This window comes from Mercenaria mercenaria, chromosome 13 (genome assembly GCF_021730395.1).
Source record: "Mercenaria mercenaria strain notata chromosome 13, MADL_Memer_1, whole genome shotgun sequence".
Taxonomy (NCBI): domain Eukaryota; kingdom Metazoa; phylum Mollusca; class Bivalvia; order Venerida; family Veneridae; genus Mercenaria; species Mercenaria mercenaria.
The window spans coordinates 30,709,779-30,730,965 of record NC_069373.1 but is presented as its reverse complement, the minus strand read 5'-3'; the positions used below and the strand labels follow the sequence as shown (position 1 = coordinate 30,730,965).

General features: G+C 35.3%; 2 protein-coding genes across 2 annotated transcripts; both read right to left on the bottom strand.

The window, feature by feature from the left end:
• Window positions 1-2,883: 2,883 nt before the first annotated feature.
• LOC123529417 (E3 ubiquitin-protein ligase TRIM33-like) lies at window positions 2,884-10,301 on the bottom strand. The gene is made up of 3 exons (XM_053520805.1): window positions 10,089-10,301; window positions 9,629-9,827; window positions 2,884-3,782 (listed from the first exon to the last, which is right to left on the bottom strand). Exons 1-3 carry the CDS (start codon window positions 10,299-10,301, stop codon window positions 2,884-2,886), a joined length of 1,311 nt encoding a protein of 436 aa, XP_053376780.1.
• A 6,924-nt stretch (window positions 10,302-17,225) lies between these two features.
• On the bottom strand, window positions 17,226-20,944 carry LOC123529268 (uncharacterized). Its single transcript, XM_045309526.2, has 2 exons — window positions 20,171-20,944; window positions 17,226-19,912 (listed from the first exon to the last, which is right to left on the bottom strand). The coding sequence occupies exons 1-2, from the start codon at window positions 20,834-20,836 to the stop codon at window positions 18,926-18,928; spliced, it is 1,653 nt and encodes a 550-aa protein (XP_045165461.2). The 5' UTR covers window positions 20,837-20,944; the 3' UTR covers window positions 17,226-18,925.
• Between the last annotated feature and the right edge of the window lie 243 nt (window positions 20,945-21,187).

Genomic DNA, 21,187 nt, shown 5'->3' with positions numbered 1-21,187 from the left:
TCTACTGATGTACACTTGCAGAAAAGTATCCGATGTCAGGATGGATAAAAGCATATTCTATCCCTTGAATACTGAAATCCGGGTTGGCCTAAAATTGTTTAATTTCGCAAATGGCACTACTTGTTGCATAGCGACCAGTTCTAAGTTTCACTTATTTTTTCTTTTAATTTTGGGGTTAACTTACTGCAAGCAATTGCTACGACTCAATGAATATACACCTAATTGTTTTTGTTGTTATCTTTTACTTAACTTAATTCATCATTAAATAGTGTCTGTAATTCTTAATGAAATACATGTACATGCATGTCAATATTTTACAGAGTCAACAACAAAAAAGCGAAGCGTTGAGTTAGAAGAGTTGTTTAACAAAAAATCAGTATACAGTGTTAGGAAGTGCAAAATAATGATTCTGTCATTATCAAAGCACACCATTTGTCATTAATTATGTACAGTTCTAGAGAGGTAACCTATAACCCTTTAAATGTATAAACGCACACACCTACCAGGACCTCATCATAAACCTCACTTGATATATACACGCTCTACAACTGCAAAAGTACATCTCGACACGATTCTCCTTGCTTGACCAACAAAAAGTCTGTTTGCTTTATCACAGACTAGTACAGACTGAGGGACATATCCATCCTCTCGAGAAAGAATTTGTTGCCAATAACCTTCTTTGAATACGACAGTAATTACCACAAACATATGTATTTTCATTAGCGTCAGAGGTTATTCCAAAAGGCCCTACTAAACTGTCATCAGTATATACTTAAAAAAGTTTTCAACACCGTACCATCAGGAAAGATGCTTCTTAAATGCCGAGTATAGTATTTTCTAATTGACTGTAATAGTCATATAATCAATATTGTATTCATGTGAAGCGACAGTACGCAGATAATTTCCATCTAAAGACAAATATTCCTGGGTAAATCTTTGGCTTTCCTGATTAACAATTGCGAGAGAACAGTCAGATTTACGATATCTGATCCCGTATGGTACCCCTGAAACTTTGATAGATTTTCGATGACAGATAGTATCCATGACAGTAATGACTATAAATGAATCTTATTTGTGCTATTTTTGTACCCGAGTTATATGTAACTCCAAAGGGTTCTGATAAAAGCTGATGATAGAACACATTTTATATCTTCGATATAAATACAAACCTTCCATTTATATGATCCTTACAGGGTCAGATAGGGTCAGATGTGCACGGCCGAACACTCCTTGTATTTTCGCATTTATGTTATCAACTACTTTTTTGCGCATTGATATATATATATTTTTGTTTTGATTCCAGAACCAGGAGTGGTTGACATCTATAATTCGTTTTTCTAAAATTTAGAAAATTAAATTATACTATGTATTTCAAGATTAAAACTCAGAAAATAAACATTGTAACAAAACTATCAAAAAAAAAATCGTGAAGATTTTTGTAATAAACGGTTCTTAGTGTTGTCAGTGATATAGCAGCAGGCCGGTATTTTTGTGGACTATTTAGTGAAGTATTAAACCAAGGAAAAAAAACATATATCCTGAAACAAAATGTAATTTCCTTAACTCACACATTTGTTTTATTTTTTTCTTCATTAACGTCATTTGATATTATAAAACGGGTCTCCGCAACTAAGTGATTAAGGTCGCATACTTGGACTCTTTTGCCCCTTATATCTGCGGATTGAGCCTCACTGTAGTCGTTATATGAGAAGGCAATCAAGTTCGCTTCCAGATGGTCGGGTGATACCCAGTTTCCATCCAGTGTCCGAAATAATTCTCAAAAGGGATATCTCGGTCATTTAAAGCTTGAAAGTCAATATGTAATATGAACTGTGTCGGTATTACTTAAAGGGATGACAAATAAAAGCCTTTTAATTATTGTACAGTCGATATTGACATGCTTACATCAAACAGACTTTGACTTCATTGACGCGCGTTTTTTCTTATTTTGCCAACATGATCTACGTATGCCAGGTTATGAAAACACAAATACTGCAAAAATGTCATATTTACTTAAACATTTTTAATTTAATCAATTATTTAAAGACACAAAATATACAAGTAAAATGACACAACTTAACTGTTATTAAGGCATGCGTTGTTATGTTACTATCAATTCTTTTTCCAGTATGTTCGTGAAATATTATTGTAAATAGTACACATATTCAAACGTTTTGGAAAGAACGGGGTTTCTGAACCCACATATGAGAGGGGCAATTGTGTTCTGGAATAACACCCCCCCCTTCCCCTCCCCCTCGGTATGCGCACCAAAATATCGATTACAACATCTACAAATAACAAAGATGCCAAATCGTTATCACATATAAGCAATACATTAAAGTAGTATAAAACTATACGTATAATAAAATGACATATCCTAAAGGTAAAAGGAAATTATTCTTAATTGTCTTATTAATAATGCATTATATAAACAAATAAGACTGTTATGTATGTATTTTTACAATACAGTCAAACCTGTGTATAAGGACCACCCTTGGGAGAGCAAAAAGGTGGTCTTTATTGGGAGGTGATCTTTATTCACAGGTTAAAATACACTGTAAATGTTAAAATGGGAAACAAAACATATTGTCTTTAGAGCCAGGTGGTCTCTGTTCAGAGGTGGTCTTTAAAACAGGTTTGACTATACGAAAGTTTTTTAATTAAAGTAAAATTTAGGTCAGCTTTAAAACTACTTTAATCACAAACAAATGCAATCTTTAATACAGTTTTCTTGTTTAATATCTAGGCTCGATCATCAAATAGAAATAGTCGGAAATATACACATCGCCAAACACGGCAAAATAAAAACTGTTGCAGGCTCGGTTTGATTGAGCTTGTTCATAGAAGGTGGTGGGAATGCATTATATATAAATTGTACTTGTTTCAAATCTGAAACACTAGTATACCTTTACTCGTTCTGCTTTGACCAACAAAAAGTCTTTTCGTTTTGTCACTTAAAAGCACAGACTGCGGAGCATATCCGTCTTCCTGAGCAATGATTTGTTCCCATTTCCCTTCTTTTGATACGACGCGTAAACGCTTTAGTCCGCAAACATAGATATTTCCAAACGCATCAGACGCAATTCCATAAGGGCCAAGCATATTGTCATCAACATACTGAAAAGATTTCAACACTGTACCATCCGGCTCAAGCAAGCCGACAAGGTGTTCTACAGATGATGAATATAATATTTTCTCATCAGCTGTAAGAGTTATATAGTCAATACTGTAGTTGTATGAAGCGACAGTGCGAAGATAGTTTCCGTCTAGAGACCAATATTCTAGGACACATGTTTGGCCTTTGCGAATAACAATGACCAGAGAACAGTCAGATTTACGATATCTGATCCCAAACGGTTGCCCTGAAACTTTGAACGATTTTCGATTGCTATGACAGATAGCATCCTTGACAGTAATGAAAGTAATGATTTGTACCTGTTTATCTAAAGGTAAAGAAACTGCTATCTCTGTATCCGATATTTCGGCAATTCCCCAAGGATCTGATGGGAGTTGATGAAATGTCACATTGTAATCCGCCGATATAACTATAAGCCTTCTATTTATCTGGTCAGCAAGTATCAATAAAATTTTATTGTTTGGGAGCATTGCCATATCTGTTATGCTGCATTTTCCTTTCCCTCCATCAATGTTCACTTTTCTAAGAAGCTTCAATTTCCTCGTTCCTACGTCTCGTTTTTGTTCCTCAACTATCGCCTCTCCCAATACTTGCAGTGGCTGTTGAGGTTTATAAGCTATGGTCAGACGTTCACGGCCAAACACTCCTTGTAATTTTGAATTTATGTCATCCACTACTTCTTCTGTTTTGCTTATTGAAATATACTTTTATATTTCAGAACCAGGCGTTGTTGCGGTCGCTAGTACCCTTTTCTGAAATTTAGAACAATTGATTTCACTATGACTAGTGCTAGTTTATGTAAATAGAAATTAATGTTCCAAAAATAGCATCAAAACTTTGATAGATTTGCATGATAAACGGCTCGTAGTGTTGTCAGTGTAATAACGTCGAAGAGGTATTTTGTTAATATTTGTGGTCCATTTGTGGTCTTTATTAACACCTAGGAAAGAGAATACATATACTTATGGGCCTTTTCAACTAAACACCAAATAGTCCTATTAATTAAACCAATTCTATATGGCACCATTTCTTAATAATGTTATTTAAAAAAGTAATTCTAATAAATTGTGGTCAATATTTATGTTAATTACACAGCTGAACTCTTTAAAAAAGAAATAGCGCTAATGTGGTGGCCATTCGTGCAGAAAGGTTTTCTAAATTACTTTTCTAATAGAAGGAAGCAAAAACGCATTGAACATAATAAGACTTGATAATTCAAAATAATTCCATTTAATACTTAGCTCTTTGTAACATTCTTGCTTGCGTGTGCTTGTTGATGAAGAAGCAATGTGGCATTTATGTTTAAATTGTGTTTTGCTTTAGAAATACACACTTCATAAGATAAATAAGTTTACGAGTAAAAGTACCATTAACTACGAGTAATACAGTTTGCACGTGCAATCCAAGGCTGAGTAATTTTCCATTATGTGTGTGTGTGGTGGGGGTGGGGGTGACGTGTTGTACCTAAGCTGATGAATGGTTGAAAACTAGTTTCGAAATCAATTTGAACAAGCAAATCCGATGAAATGGTATCCCCGCCGAAAGGGTTTGTGGTGAGGAATGGCAAAAAATATATCCGGCAAAAAGTTAAGGATGTTAATAAGAAGCAAATAATTTCATTAGTCAAAATCAATTTAACAGAAAACAAATGTTTAATTAAAGAGTACACAATAAATATATGATACTTTAATCCTGACTAAAGAATTTATTTTGAATGGGATATGCTTATTGTAATAAGCTTAGCTTTTAAAATTAAATGCAGTTAATGGAAATGTGAGCTTGAAGTTTAACTGGAACGAAATATTGTCTTTGAGTGGTTTGGCACCAGGTGTTGCTGTTTAACATGTACATTTGAACTTAAAAGAACAGATGTTCTTACGAGAAAACAATCAAGTAAGATATCTTGAACATAGCTGAGGGCAAGGTTTGTGCAGTCACAACTTAACATGTTGAAGGTTTGAACATTTTTAAAAAAAAAGGAATGGAAATATATATATGTATATATTTATTTTTTTAGGGGAAGGGGCTGCGGGGGAACGGGTGAGGAAACAAAATTTCACATGTTGATTGTAAATATTGATGGAAAATTAAAAATGAAAAAAAAAAATATTGGTGAAGAGGGGCGGGGGGGGGGCAGGGGATGCATGATCAGTGGTGGGCATGACTGGGTGGAAGGGCGAGGTGGGGGTATGGTACAACTTGCATGTTGATAAATATTCATGGAAGGTTTGAAAAAGATCTAAAATGAGGAATGAAAACATTTTACGGGAGGGGGGAGTGGGGTTGGGAGGGGGAGGGGGTGTGACTAAGGCAAGTGGGTGACCAGGTGTGGGTGCGCAACCTCACATGTTTATAATAAATGTCCATAGAAAAGAATGAAAGAAATTGAATGAAATTCTGCCAAATGGTAAGTTTGTTATGTACAATATGTGGATTTTTAGACAATTAAAGGGCAATAACTCTGAAGTTACAAAAGAAATCCATACGAAATTGTGTGTGTACAACCACATTATAGTACACTAAATTCTGTTTAAGTTTCATAGTTCAAGGTCACATATATCAAAAGTTATGATGCAGAAATTGCCATATCTATATATCTATAGTACCCTATATAGTTAACACTAGAAACTTCTAAGGGCCATAACTCTGGTGTTACTTGGGCAATCTGACTGAAACGTGATGGGCCCCATAACCTCATGGTGGTGAACATGTTTATGAAGTTTGTTTGAAAAAAATCTAAAACAAGGAATTATTTTTTTTTGAGGGAGGTGGGGTCAGGGGTTCGGGAGGGGGAGGGGTGTGATCAAGGTTAGGGGGTGACCAGGTGTGGGTACACAACTTCACATGTTTACAATAAATGTTCATGGAAAAGAATGAAAGAAATTTAATGACAATTTGGTAATGTTAAGTTTGTTATGTATAAATATGCGGATTTTTATTAGGAATGGGAACGAATATTCGAAAATCGGTCGAATATTCGAATATGAAAATCATATTCGAATATTCGTAAATTATTGTAATTTTTTCTTTCAAAATAAGTATCTTTGATTTTGGGCAATATAAGCGTGCTAATTCTACAGAATAAAACCGTTTGTTCTGTCTTGTTTGTAATCGCGTATCAAAAGATGTCCAATTAACAAGAAAATAGCAATGCATAATTGGCAAGGGCCACCGCTATAGATTAACAGTCTGCAACAGGTGTAAATGTGTCAGATCATGTCAAAAGATGTCCAATTAACAAGAAAAATGCAATGCATAATTAGCTGGGGTCATCGTTACGGATTAACAGTTTGCAATATGCGTAAATGTGATACCTTTTTATCTTTTGTTCATTTTTATTGGCGCCTGTTTTATGTAACAAGTTTTAGATTTTTTTTTCGAAAACAATACCAAACTTATAGATATTGTCGATCTTTTTATAATATTTTGTAAGACATTTCAGACCGTCCGCAAAATCGGGTTTCATTCGCAATCGGCCGTATTCGAAATAAATTTTGAAGTAGTTTATAATAAAATCAAGAAATAACATATGATAGATGTATAAGGTCATGTTGAAGGAGGTTAAAGTCTGCCTTACTTGCTTTTTACACGCTGATTGAAAATTTTCAAAATGGCGGCGGTAATACAACAGCGCGACACGTGCTTAAATGGGACGACCTGCTATTTTTAGATAAATTTGCGATGGTCGATATTATAATCGATTTGATTTTTTTTTGTATCATTTTGAAGCTAAAACACTGAATTAGTTCATGATTATCCTGACAGAATCATGAAATAAAACGCTAGCGTCGGCGGGTTTAACCGAAACAAACATTTTTTTGGGCCTTATTACGTACGATGATTCACGCTTTAAACAAAGGCATACATTGTGTATTGCCAATCACTTAATAAGAATTTAAAGCTTCCATTTAAACAAACCGAATATTCGAATATATTCGAATATGGCAAACCGAATATTCGAATATTGATTTCAGTATTCGTTCCCATCCCTAATTGTTATACAATTAAAGGGCAATAACTCTTAATTTACAAATAAATCCGAACGAAATTGTGTGTACACAACCACATTATGGTGATCTAAATTCTGTTTAAGTTTCATAGTTCTAGGTCAAATATATCAAAAGTTATGATACAGAAATTGCCATATTTATAGTACCCTATATAGTTAACACTAGAAAGTTTTAAGGGATATAACTTTGGTGTTACTAAGGCAATCTGACTGAAACTTGACGGGCCGCAAGAACTCATAGTGGTAAATGTGTATATGAAGTTTTATATAAATATTTCCAACCATTTCCTAGATATGGCTGCAGACGGACGGACGGAAAGACGGACGGAAGGATTGACGAACGGACGGACAACGCCAAAACTATATCCCTCCGACTTTCGTCGGGGGATAATAAGGTACATCTCCAATAGTGCTATTGATAGACTCGTTCTGACGACTCTTCCGCTAGCCAATCAAAGCCTTGTTTTCAACATTTTGAAAGTAAAAGAAAAAGTTTAAAAAAATCTATATTAAGCCTGGGTTTTCATGTTTATTATGATGACCACATCATGACTGCGCCCTCGTATTTTGAGAGGTATCATATTTCACGGTACGGACTTGGTCACGTAAGAGGAGAGTATGTTTCTGGCAGCCGGTTAGCTCAGTCGGTAGAGCATTCGCCCTGTAAGCGAGGGGTCCTGGGTTCGAGCCCCGGACTGACTGCACATTTTTCTCACCCTGTGACATTCGACGCTATTTTGATGGTTCAGGCAAATGCTTGTTGAAACGAGACGTCTGATTGGTTCAAATAAAGAAAGATTTGCGAAAATAAAAATAGCAATATCGGAAATCCAAATATACAGAAAGCTAAATGTGAATAGGTTTAGAAGACCAAGTACTTTAGTCAGATTGGTTTCGAAATATAGTTATAATTGAATAATTTACTTCCGAGGTATTTGAAATACAAAACGTTTAATAACAGATTGTGTGTGGTTGTGTGTGGGGGGAGGGGTGGGGGGGGGGGGCAGTTGATCGATACAAATTTAAAGAATAACCGCATGAACTCATGGTATTTTCGTTTATATGTGTAGAATACATGTAAGAATGTTAATATTATGCACCACCCGGATTCAGATGATAACACAACAGGTTACAGACCTACAAATAGTTTTACATAGACTAAATTCTGATGTTTTGACTAATTGTTTTTAGCTCGACTATTCTACGCACTCTGACGTTGGCATCGGCGTCGGTGTCGGCGTTTGCGTCGGCGTCATATCTTTGTTAAAGTTTTGCATGCAAGTACATATGGCTATCATTTAAAGGCATATAGCTTTGAAACTTATTTTTTTTCTTTTTCTAGGTCAATTACCAACCTCACTGGGTCAAGTCTCATAAGTCTGACATGTATTTTGGGGAAATTATGTCCCCTTTTGGCCTTCGAAAATTCTGGTCAAAGTTTAGCATGCAAGTTTTATCTCCAAAACAATGCAGATATTGAATTGAAACTTCACATGTGTCTTCCGGGTAATAAAACTAGTTGATAGCATCAAGTCCCATCACTCTGACATGCATATTGGCCAAATTATGCCACCTTTTTGGACTTAGAAAATCCTGGTTAAAGTTTTGCGTGCAAGAACATATAGTTATTACTTAAAGGCATATAGATTTTGAAACTTTTATTTCTTTTTCTAGATCAATTAATAAACTCACTATGTCAAGTTTCATAACATTGACATGTATTTTGGGCAAATCATGCCCCTTTTTGAACTTAGAAAATTCTACTTAGAAATTTGTGTGCAAGTTACTATCTGCAAAACAAATGAGGATATTAAATTGAAACTTAACATGTGTCTTGGGAGTTATAAAACTAGTAGATCGCATTAAGTCCCTTAACTCTGACATGTATTTTAGGCAAAGTATGCCCCCTTTGGACTTAGAAAATCCTGGTTAAAGTTTTGCATGCAAGTACATATGGCTATTCAATAAAGGCATATAGCCTTGAAACTTGTTTTTGTTTTTTTTCTTTTTCTAGGCAAATAATCAACATCACAGGATCAAGTTCCATAACTCTGACATTTTCAAAACAAAATGCATTTTTAACGTACGGCCACGTCAGTTATATCTAAAGATCCTAAAACCCTATGTTTTATTTCAGCTTCATGAGCTTCCTTTTTATTTATACAAGACGTCTTCGCGACCGAGTGGTTAAGGTTACGGTTGTGGAATTGGAATCATTTACCTCTTATCTTTGCGGTTTTGAGTCTTGTTTGAGTCATGTGAGGAAGCAATCAACTTACAGAACATTGGATGTCCTACCAAGTTGTTCGTCCGTACTTGGCCGTATTGGTCAGTCTACCACAGACAATGATGTAACTACTCTCGCTGTGGTTAATCATTTGCTGTCTGATTCGTGTTGTCTGCTGCTTCTTAAATAGTCCCAGTTTGCAACTTTCAATATTTGCTATATTACAGACTTACATATATGCTAGTAATTTATATACTTACAGCTTTTAGTTTCTGGTCAATTCCGAGCGTTTCCTTCTCTCGTTTCTTGCTTTCCTCACGAAACCTCAACATCTTATCGCCGAAATGTTTTTCGGTTTCCTCAAAATATCTATTTATCTGGCATTTCTGTGTTTTGATGGCAGACAACGCCGACTCGTATGATTCCTCCGATAGTTGTAAAGCCTTCCTATCTTGCTTAAGTATATATTCAACTTTTCCCTCGACATATTCGATTTTTTCCACCAGAAGCCTACTTTCAGATTCGCAGATTTCAGGAATGTAATCCACGTTCTTACATTCTTTGTGTTGTTTCAAAGCACACACGCTGCAGACAATTATTTTATGTGCTCTGCAATGATATTTTAAATCCTCATTCCGATGGATCCTACATTTTGTATCAAACACATTCTTCCTTTCTGGGACTAGAGGAGGTGTCTCGTTTTACTCCTTTTCTACCTGGTATGTATCAATATCTTCATCAACAAGAACATGATCCTTGTAAGGTTTTGGTCTACGATGATATTTGTAACACGTCTCACACAAATATTCTTTGCAGTTTATGCAATATCCACGAGCCTGTTGTGTAACACCGTCTTCTTGGCAGGGATGGCATACTAGTCCTTGCGAGATGTTGTCATCATTTCCTGACCGACGCCCTGACACTTCCATACTATTTTACTTTGCTTTTTCTGTCAAGTCCATGGAAATAATTTTAAACAAGCATTACAACATTCATAAGTATCCACTTCGCTTGATAAATGATTGAAATTCTATACTTCTTTATGCGCGATAGACGGTGTCTGTATACCCTATACATGTTTATAGGCATACAGACACTAAATAGAAAAATGGCGCGAAAAAAAAATGGTAGTCGCATAATGGCGGATACAAATAGTCCTCAGATTTTTTGCTCTGTAGAGCTATTTTCCTTATTTTCTTTGCATTTTTTTTTGCTAAAATCACATGACAGATCTATGCTTGACACGTAGGTAACATTTTCATAATGAAATAACAACATGGCAAAATGTTTCATGGAAACTTAGATCATACACCACCAGTATGATTTGGGGTCTCATTTTTTTAGCTGATTTTGCAGTTTGTGTGTTTGACTGAAATTATTTTTCTTGCATCAAACATGACCCCCACTTTTCTTTTGATTTTTAGTTAGCACTGACAATATTCTTCAAGAAAATGTAAGTTACAGAAATTCAAAATGGGTCCTGATGTGTGCTGCGGTCATTGGAAATAGGTCAATTTTATATAGAATAAAGAAAAACAATATTGTAGTTGAAAACTTAAATGGTACATTGTAAAATGAATCTGGCAATGTGGTCTTGGAAATGGTATTTATAAGAATATAGAAAATGACAATATTTATAATTAATGGCAAATTGATTGGAGGTTGATAGATATGAGGAATTTTTTAAAACCCAAAAATATCACATTTTCACTGTTTTGATTGTATTTTTTTCAAAAACTGCATAATTATATGCTACTGATTGCTATTTTCTGGTCTAACGAAATAGTTATTTCGTTTTAAAGAAATGATTTCGTTTAAACGAAATGATTTCGTTTAAACGAAATAAAAAAAGTCTCTCATTACCTAAGTGGAAAAAAAGTGTGTAACATGTCACTTATGGGGCACCGTAGCTGCGGTCATTGGAAATAGGTCAATTTTATATAGAATAAAGAACAACAACTATTTAGTGTGTTATTACCTCAAGGCTTTCGTTATCTCTACACAGGTCTATTCATTTATTGACATTTTGTGATACCCAATATCGTAACTAGAATTTAAACAGGTATAAATGATAAAGTTATCTAAATAAGCGATAAGATTTACGGTTACACAAAAATAGTATAAAACAATACGTACAGAAATTTATTTTAATAAAATTGAATATCCCAAAATTAAAGGAAAGTGATTTTTATTAAGCTACTTAGGACTGTATTATAGAGACAATTAAGACTTACAATATATATTTACACTATTTGCAAGGAAATGAACTTAAAGTTAACAAATGCGATGTAATCTAAAGAGAAGTAATTATGAAGAGGCCGGGCCATAATTATTACGACTTTTACCTGACTTTGATTATTTCTCATTGAATATATGTCACGTTAGGTAAGAATGTACGAAACTAGATTGACAACAAAATCATTAAGTCTTCACAACGCCCACCGATTGACACACGATGACATACGACGATTTTACGCAGGGTGATCACATAGCACAATGTATCATTATATCTCAATGCTACGGTGCCCCTAAAGTGACATGTTACACACTTTTTTTCCACTTAGGTAATGAGAGACTTTTTTTATTTCGTTTAAACGAAATCATTTCGTTAAAACGAAATAACTATTTCGTTAAAACGAAATGATTTCGTTTAAACGAAATAGTTATTTCGTTAAAACGAAATCATTTCGTTTTTACGAATCATTTCGTTTGAACGAAATAACATTTCGTAAAAACGAAATCATTTCGTTAACGAAATCATTTAACGAAATAGTTATTTCGTTCAAACGAATATTGTTTAACTTATTCGTTTAAACGAAATGATTTCGTTTAAACGAATAGTTATTTCATCATTCGTTAACGAAATTAAAAAGTCTAATTACTAAGTGGAAAAAAGTGTGTAACATGCACTTTAGGGCACCGTACAATGCCAGTGCTGTTTCAAAACAATTGAAAATGTCCAATAGAAAAAGAAAGTCCATTAAACTCAACAGCAATGTGTATACAATACGGAATATACAGAAAAATCATAGACAAAGTAATACATTTTACAAGAAGATCCTTTGGAAGCATAGAACGCAACCAAGCAAAATAACAGCACACTCGGTTTGACTGAGTCTGTTCATACTACCTGAAAAAATGCCTGATTGCTATAAGAGTTCAAATATATGACACAGGTAATTGTTTTCTAAACAGATACTTTGGTACTTTAATGTTTGTCACCACAGTCATTATCATTCTTTTTACATCGAATTATGGAATTCAGATGATAACAGGCAACTCGGTTATTTAAATAGGTAGAACACATGCTGCGGGGGCTCATGACTTGAATCCCCGGGAATGGATATATTCTCAGCGACGAGCCCGTAATAAGAAACGAATTGAAAATCATTAGCCATGAATAGACAAAGTTTTTTTATTTGCGAATTACTTGTGGTTAAACAAAGGACATTCACTTACTTAGTTAAACAGTTTTACCCTTTTGATAAATGCAGCAAAATACATATTTATATAACTTTAAAAATAGCAAATGACGGCTGACAACATGTGTGTGTGTGTGTGTGTGTGTGTGTGTGTGTTCAGGTTTAATGTCTTTTTCAACAATTTTTCAGTCATATATGTAGCAATGAGCACAATGCCCAACTTTATAGTGCTGCCTCACTGGAATATCACGCCTTAGACACGTGGCATTATACCCCACCCAGTCACATTATACTGACACCGGGCTGACCAGTCCTAGCACTATCCTCTTAATGCTGAGCGCCAAGCGAGGAAGCTACTAGTACCATTTTTACGTCTTTGGTATGACGCGGCCGGGGATCGAACCCACGACCTCCCTCACTAGAAGCGGACGCTCTACCCCTAGGCTACCGAGGCGGTTGTATATATATAGTAACATTAACCTGTTAGAGGAATAACTTAAAATTCGCGATTCTAGCCGTTCTTTGATCTATGTAACAGAAAATGGTTATAGCGGATATGGTTACAGCGAATGGCTAGATATTAGAAACACATTTCTAATGTTAAAATACATTGAAATAACATAGATTATAGTGAACCCAAAAAGGTGATTTTCATAATGTTTATACAAAGATTTTACATTAGCATTAGGTAGGCATTGTAACAAATATTTCGAATAATAAAACAAAAAAAGGCTAGCGTGATTATGCATATATCTCAATGATGTTTGAAACCAAGTATAGCACTTAAATTTTGATTTAATAATATTTACGAATGCTGTTTAAGGTTTTCTGAAATATAATACATGCATTTCAATCACCTAACCTATTAAGCCATTAAAAACTATTCAAAGAACGAAGATATCTGGATTAAAATTGGTTGTCAAATACTTGCATATTGTGTGGCTTTGTACCAGTGTCATACCGCGGCATTATTCGTAGGATTTACTTTAGTTAAAACTAGTATCATTGAAATATTCAAATAAACCATGCATATCTATTGGATACCCAATATAAACAGAGGCTACGAAACAACTGACATTATAACTTTGGATTAAGATCAAAATCATTATAGTTATACAAACATTTTTTAAGGCTTTACCTATCAAATGTTCTTCTTTCCTTTCATGTGGTGTGTGTGCGGGGAGGAGGTGGGGGCGGATTGAGAGTCACGCCGACACAATTTTAGGTCATATGTCGACTTTTTCAGTTTTACACGGACTGGCAATAGTTCATGCTTTTTACTATGTGTTTTAATTACCAAAGTATATTTCTATAACTAATGAAATTTTAAAAACCTAAAAGTTAGACTTACCAAGTATATTCAAATCAAGAATAGTTTGATAAAATTTCTTTCTTTCTTCATACTGACGCTAGCATAAAGAGAGATCATAGATAATGGGAACTTGTTCAGACATTGCTATCTAAAAGGATTAAATTTTAAGAGTAGCCCAATACGAGAGCCATAATAGCGTCCATAACATAACATATACGATTTTTAATATCATCATTGTTATTTTTAATTATTAAGTTGTTTCGATAGTCACTTGCAGTATTGACAATTATTATTTTAATGTTTCATATCTATAAATAAAAGTAGCGCATAAAGACTGCGCTTGGTGTTTTGTATGTCAGAAAAGGAAATTCCCTGCGAGATCTGGTCATTTATCAAACACAATGTGTGGCATTGGTCTGCTGATGCGTCAAGTGTGGTGTGCTGTGTGTTGTGTGCTTGTCACCTTCCGCTTTCAGCCTCCACCGCTGGCTAGCCTTCTGGTGAAAAAGGAGCCCAGTGCGTAAGTCTTCCCTTCCAGTACATAGCCTCTCTGCAGACAAGCCCTTTTGCAGTGCCTCCAAGATGGCGCCACACGGTAACTGAGCACCTTGCGGCCTCAGGCAGAACTGCAGGGGACTCGGAGGAGGTCTGCCCCCAGACACGTGGCATGCCAGGCCCACCGGTGTGTGGACACGTCCTGATGCCTATAAACAGACCCCCAGCTAAGGGACAAATAGCTCCTGTGTTCCCAGGATAGGGTTTTAACTCGGAACTAAGGGTGAGGTAACCCTGAAAAAAAAACTTAGAGAGTTGAAGACAGAGGTGCTGGGTTATTGGCACTCTCTTAACGAACCACAACACCATGCAATATCGCTATGACTACTATACATCAAACACAATATCTTTAGAAATTGTACTCAAAATTACACCGAATGTATTCTTTATTAATATAAACAACAGCTAATTGTAAAACACATATGCATCCATGCTTTATTGTCTCTTTGACATTGACCTCTGACCTACAACCCCCAAAACAAGAGAGATCATCCACTGCATAAGCTTAATCATGCTATCAATCTTGAAGATACTTGGCAAAGTGGTTCTTAAGTTATTGAGCGTTTTATATGTTCAGGCCCGTGTGATTTGACCTTTGACTAGCTGACCCCATAAACAATAGAGTTCTCTACTTTATAAAGCCCAATCAAGTTTGAAGGTTCTATGTCAAGTGCTTCTTAAGTTATTGCCAGGAAACTGTTTTCAATGTTCAGGTCCCTGTGACCTATACCTTTGACCACAAAAAATAGGAATCATCTATTTCATAAGCCCAATTGTGCCTTCAAAATTGAAGATCCTGGGTCAAGTAGTTCTCCAGATCTTGAGAAGAAACCGTTTCCAAGGCTCGGGACCCTGCAACTTTGACCTTTGACTTACTCACCCACAATTAATACCGCTATCAAGTTTGAAGGTTCTGGGTCGAGTGGTTCTCAAATGTTTAAGCGGAAACCGTCTTCAAGGTTCAGGTCTCTATGCCTTTAAGTTCTGACCTACATCAGAAACAGTTGGGTGTCATGTACTTTATAAGCCAAAACTATAGTATTTGAAGGTTCTGGGTCAAATGATTCTCAAGTTAACGAGCTGAAACAGTTTTCAAATCTCAGATTCCAGTTATCTTGACCGATGACCTACTAACCCCAGAAACAGCAAAGGTCATCTACTTTGTAAGTCCAATCATGCTAAGTTTAATCTTCTAGCTCAGGTGGTTCTCAAGTTATTGGGCATAAACCGTTTGCTCTACAGACGGACAGACCGTCCGACATACGACAAAGCAACATACCCCCACTTCTTCGATGAGGGCTTGGGGCATAACAAGCACCGTGACCTGTAATCAGACACTTCCAAAATAACATCCCGGTTTTGAATTCAAGTCCCATTTTTAACGCAAATAAAACGATTTTATAACATTTTTAAATATCACATTGCTTACGATTTATTAGCAACGGCTGACAACAGTTGTTGCAATGCAATTCAGCTGGAAAAATACAACAACAGATAAATCAAAACAAAGAGTCTTTATCATTGTTCGACAGCTAGGCTAAGGCACACATGACTTGGGTAGGCTTTCACATCATACGTATTTGAAAAAACGGACATAATAAAAAAGCAACGTCTTTATTGCCGGAAAATCGCGACATATACTAGCTATGCATCGTGGACATTTTTACATATGATAAGCTTAGACTACATTTAACAATAAAATGCACGAACCAAACCAAACAAACAGAGGGAAGTACAACAGAATTGTTTTATGAAATCTTATCAACCTAAATGATTACTAAACACTACACAATAAGTAAAATAATGATATCTAATTTATGGAATTAAACTGAATATCTACAAATGATCCCTGTATCAAGATTATAAACAAGAAAATATGCTCATGCTCAACATATTTTCTATCTCAACTTCTGGTCAGTTTTTTGTTTTCACCTCTGAATTTTTTTACAGGTTTAAATGAAAATTGGACAGAACTTTTAAGAATTATTCTATTATGATCAAACATAATAACGAAAACCATCGGAAATAAAGTCATTTAGGTGTAACGGTTATAATAAGGCAACCGTTATTATCAGAAAATCCCAAATCACAGAAGTATGTCTTGAACGTATCGAATTGATGAAATTCAAATTAACATTACGTTTAGTTGAAATGGAACTCCCGTCAATATTTTCAGTATCAACGACAGGTGTTTGACGCCAATAATGACGTCACATTAATGGATAACATGTCAAACAAATATTTATCATTGAATTACAACAAAACGATGATTAGCTTTGTTTCGAGAAATATGCACTCATCCTTTCGCGGATTAGTACTGCATCGCTTATGTCGCACAAAATCTCTTCTGCAGAAATCATATTTCTCGATAATCGATGTGATAATCTACTGAAAAGTATCCGATATCAGGATGGATAATAGCATATTCTATCCCTTGAAGAGTGATATCTGGGTTGGCTCAAATTTGCGAATTCCCAACAAAAAAGTGAAGCGTCGAGTTAGAAAAGTTGTTGAATATAGAATCAGTATACAGTGTTAGGAAGTGCAAAATAATGATTCTGTCATTACCAAGTTTCAAGTTTTATTAAAGCAAATCGACAAATACAATTGCCGTTTGCCAAATACAATCATATACAATTACATACAATGAAAATGGCAATACATTCAACATATACTAAAATACAAACAGTCTGCACAATAACAATTAAGGAACAGTTTGTAAAGTATCAAGGATATCAGTTCGTAACGAAAAAGCATGTTTTACATATTTACATAATCTAAGCAATTTACATTTATTTTCTGAGGACATGATATTAACAAATTTGTTCATAGATGGCCATGACATATGGCCCAAGTAGTTATTGCGTATATCAGTATACTTATTGCAGCAAAGTAAGAAGTGATACTCTGATTCAACATCTCTATTATTGCATATTCTACAATGTCTGTCTTCTCTATTTACACCGGCATATCGCCCAAGTTCAATTTCCAAGGAATGTGAACATAGTCTAAAACATGTTAAACTCTTGTGAAGTTTGTCATCTGACACTAAGTCTAAATATGTTTCATATTTGAATGTACATTTATACTTTTTATAATACTCTAACTTGGACATAGTATTTATACTTGATGACCAATCCTGAATATATTGATCATACACTCGCCTCTTTAGAAGTGGCATATAATTGCCATTGGGATAAAATCATTCTTTTTTTTTTTCTTCTAAAATTTAGAAAGTTAAAATACACTATGGTCAGAGCTACACTGTGTATGTATTTCAAGATTTAAACTCAGAAAAAAACATTGTACCAAAACTATCCTCAAAATGTAGCAAGATCGGTATAATAAACGGTTCGTAGTGTTGTCAGTGGTGTAGCAGCAGGCCGGTATTTTTGTGAACTATTTTGTACATTAATAAACCAAGGAAAGAGAAAACAGATATCCTGAAACAAATGTTATTTCCTTAACTTCCCTTTTTCTTCATCAATGTAATTTGAAATTATAGCAGCCGCATACTTGGACTCGTTTGCCCCTTATCTCTGCGGATTGAACCCCACTGCAGTCATAACATGAGAATGCAATCAAGCTCGCTTCCAGATGGTCGGGTTATACCCAGTTTCCCTCCAGTGTCCGAAATAATTCCCAAAAGGGGTATCTGCGTCATTTTAAGCTTGGAAGTCAACATATAGTATTACTTAAAAGCTGAAAAAAATTAAAACTTTTTAAATATTGTACAGTCGATGCTGACTTGCTTACATAAAACAGGCTTTGACTTCATGGGCGCGCATTATTTAATGATGATTTTGCCAAGATGACCTACGTATGCCGGGTTAGGAAAACACAAATACTACTAAAATGTCATTTTGCACTTATACATTTTTTATTTGATCAATCATTTAAAGAAAGAAAACATAAAATATACAAGTAAAATGGCACAACTAAACTGCCTGCGTTGTTATGTTAGTATAACACAATATCCATTCTTTATCCAGTATGTTCGTGGAATATTATTGTAAATAGACAAACGCTTTGGAAAGAACGGGGTTTTGAACCCACCGAAGAAAGAGGCAATTGTGTTCTGCAAAAATAAAAAATGTTGCAGCTTCGGTTTAACTGAGCCTGTTCGTAGACGGTAGTGGAAATGCATGCTACCGTCCACGCCTTCTAGCCCCAGCTTGTGCAGACAAGTGTTATTCTGACTGTTTGCTCTCCGGTCGTATAAAGTTATAGAGAAAACTGATACTAGTATATAATTGTACTTGCTTCAAATCTGAAACATTAGTACATCTTTATTCGTTCTGGTTTGACCAACAAAAAGTCTTTTCGTTTTGTCACAGAAAAGCACAGACTGCGGAGCAAATCCGTCCTCCTGAGCAAGAATTTGTTCCCATTTCCCTTCTTTTGATACGACGCGTAAACGCTTTTGTCCACAAACATAGATATTTCCAAACGCATCAGACGCAATTCCATACGGACCAAGCATATTGTCATCAACGTACTGAAAAGATTTCAACACTGTACCATCCGGCTCAAGCAAGCAGACAAGGTGTTTTGCAGATGATGAATATAGTATTTTCCCATCTGCTGTAAGAGTCATATGGTCAAGAGCGTAGTCGTGTGAAGTGATAGTGCGCAGAAAATTTCCATCTAGAGACCAATATTCTATGGTAAATCTTTGGCTTTCCTGATTAACAATGACCAATGAACAGTCAGATTTACGATATCTTATCCCATATGGTGCCCCTGGAACTTCGATAGATTTTCGATTTTTACAAGAGATATCACCGACAGTAATGAATTTCACTTGTTTATCTTCAGGTAAAGAGACTGCTACCTCTGTATCCGATATATATGTAACTGCCCAAGGTTTTGACGCGAATTGATGAAATGTCACATCATATTCATCCGATATGATCACAAGCCTATTATTTATCACATCTGCAACAATCAAAACTTGATTGTTTGGGGAAGTTGCCATATCTATTATGGAGCATGACGCCTTCTCTCCAGCAATACTCACCTTTCTAAGAAGCTTCAATTTCCTAGTCCCTACGTTTCCTTTTTGGTGCTCAACTATCGCCTCTCCCAATACTTGTGACTGTTGTGGTTTATAAGCTATGGTCAGACTTGCACGGCAAAACACTCCTTGTAATTTCGCATTTGTGTTATCCATTTCTTCATCTGTTTTGCGCATTGATATATACTGTTTGATTTCAGAACCAGGAGTGGTTTCTGTCAGTACTTCTTTTTTCTAAAATTTAGAAAATTAAAAAACACCATCATTAGTGGAAGTGTATATCAAAATGTTTTGTTCAGAACTACTTGATTCAAGCCAAAATCCACTCAGCAGAAATTACAGGGTGGTCATAGTGATAGTCCCCTTTGCAAAAATGATGGGGTAGTCTATCCTCCTTCAATATATCGGCTTTTACATATTTGAATGAAATCATGCAATTTGTATATAATTGCTTGAAATAGCTTTGTACTGAATTATATACGCTGTACTTACAGTTTTTAGTTTCTGTTCGATTTCGAGCGTTTCCTCCTCTCGTTTCTTACTTTCCTCGCGAAATCTCAAAACCAAATCGCTGATTTCTTTTTCGGTTTCTTCAAAATATCTAGTCATTTGCATTCTTTGAGATATGAGGTCAGACAAGACCGACTCATATGATTCTTCAGCCAATAATAAAGCCTCCTTCTCTAGCTTAAGTATATATTCAACTTTTCCCTCGACATATTCGATTTTTTGCACTAGAAGCCTTCTTTCAGAGTCGCATATTTCAGGAATGTAATCTACGTTACATTCTGTGTGATGTTTTAATGCACACACGCTGCAGACAATTATTTTATGTGTTCTGCAATGATATTTTAAATCCTCATTCCGATGGAATCTACATTTCGTATCAAAGACATTCTTCCTTTCTGGGACTGGAGGAGGAGTCTCGTCTAACATCTTTTCTGACTGGTATTCATCAATATTTTCATCAATAAGAACATGGTCCTTGAACGGTTTTGGCCGACGATGATATTTGTAACACGTCTCACACAAATATTCTTTGCAGTTTATGCAATATCCGTGAGCCTGTTGAGTAACACTGTCTTCTTGGCAGGGATGACATACTAGTCCTAGTGAGATGTTGCCATCTTTTACTGCTCGGCGCCCTGGTATTTCCATACTACTTTACTTTGTCATATAAATTTAATAAACACGTTTGTATCACACTGTATAAATGGTTCTTCATTGTTCGCCTACTTAAGTCTGCATGATACAGACGAATGAGGATGTTTTATATATATACAATAAATAAAAAAATGTACTTAAAGCAAACAAATGCGATGTAAACTGAAAGGAAGTAATTAACAAGAGGGCCATGATGGTCATGAGTCTATAACCTGACCTTGACAATCTCACATGGAAAATATGCCACGTTATTTAGTACCAATCTAGATGGGGAATAAAATCATGAAGATCCATTTACATGTGTGATTTCTGATGTTAATGCTATCCTATTATTTTAACCTGTGA

What these genes read in the sequence shown, in the direction of transcription:
- LOC123529268 (XM_045309526.2), bottom strand. Translation starts at nt 20,836, where the DNA reads ATGGAAATACCAGGGCGCCGAGCAGTAAAAGATGGCAACATCTCACTA. An exon ending in TCGAACAGAAACTAAAAACT is followed by an intron (nt 19,913 to 20,170) that starts GTAAGTACAGCG and finishes TCTAAATTTTAG; the next exon opens with AAAAAAGAAGTACTGACAGA.
- LOC123529417 (XM_053520805.1), bottom strand. Translation starts at nt 10,301, where the DNA reads ATGGAAGTGTCAGGGCGTCGGTCAGGAAATGATGACAACATCTCGCAA. An exon ending in AAGATATTGATACATACCAG is followed by an intron (nt 9,828 to 10,088) that starts GTAGAAAAGGAG and finishes TATATACTTAAG; the next exon opens with CAAGATAGGAAGGCTTTACA. An exon ending in CCAGAAACTAAAAGCTGTAA is followed by an intron (nt 3,783 to 9,628) that starts GTATATAAATTA and finishes CAAAATTACAAG; the next exon opens with GAGTGTTTGGCCGTGAACGT.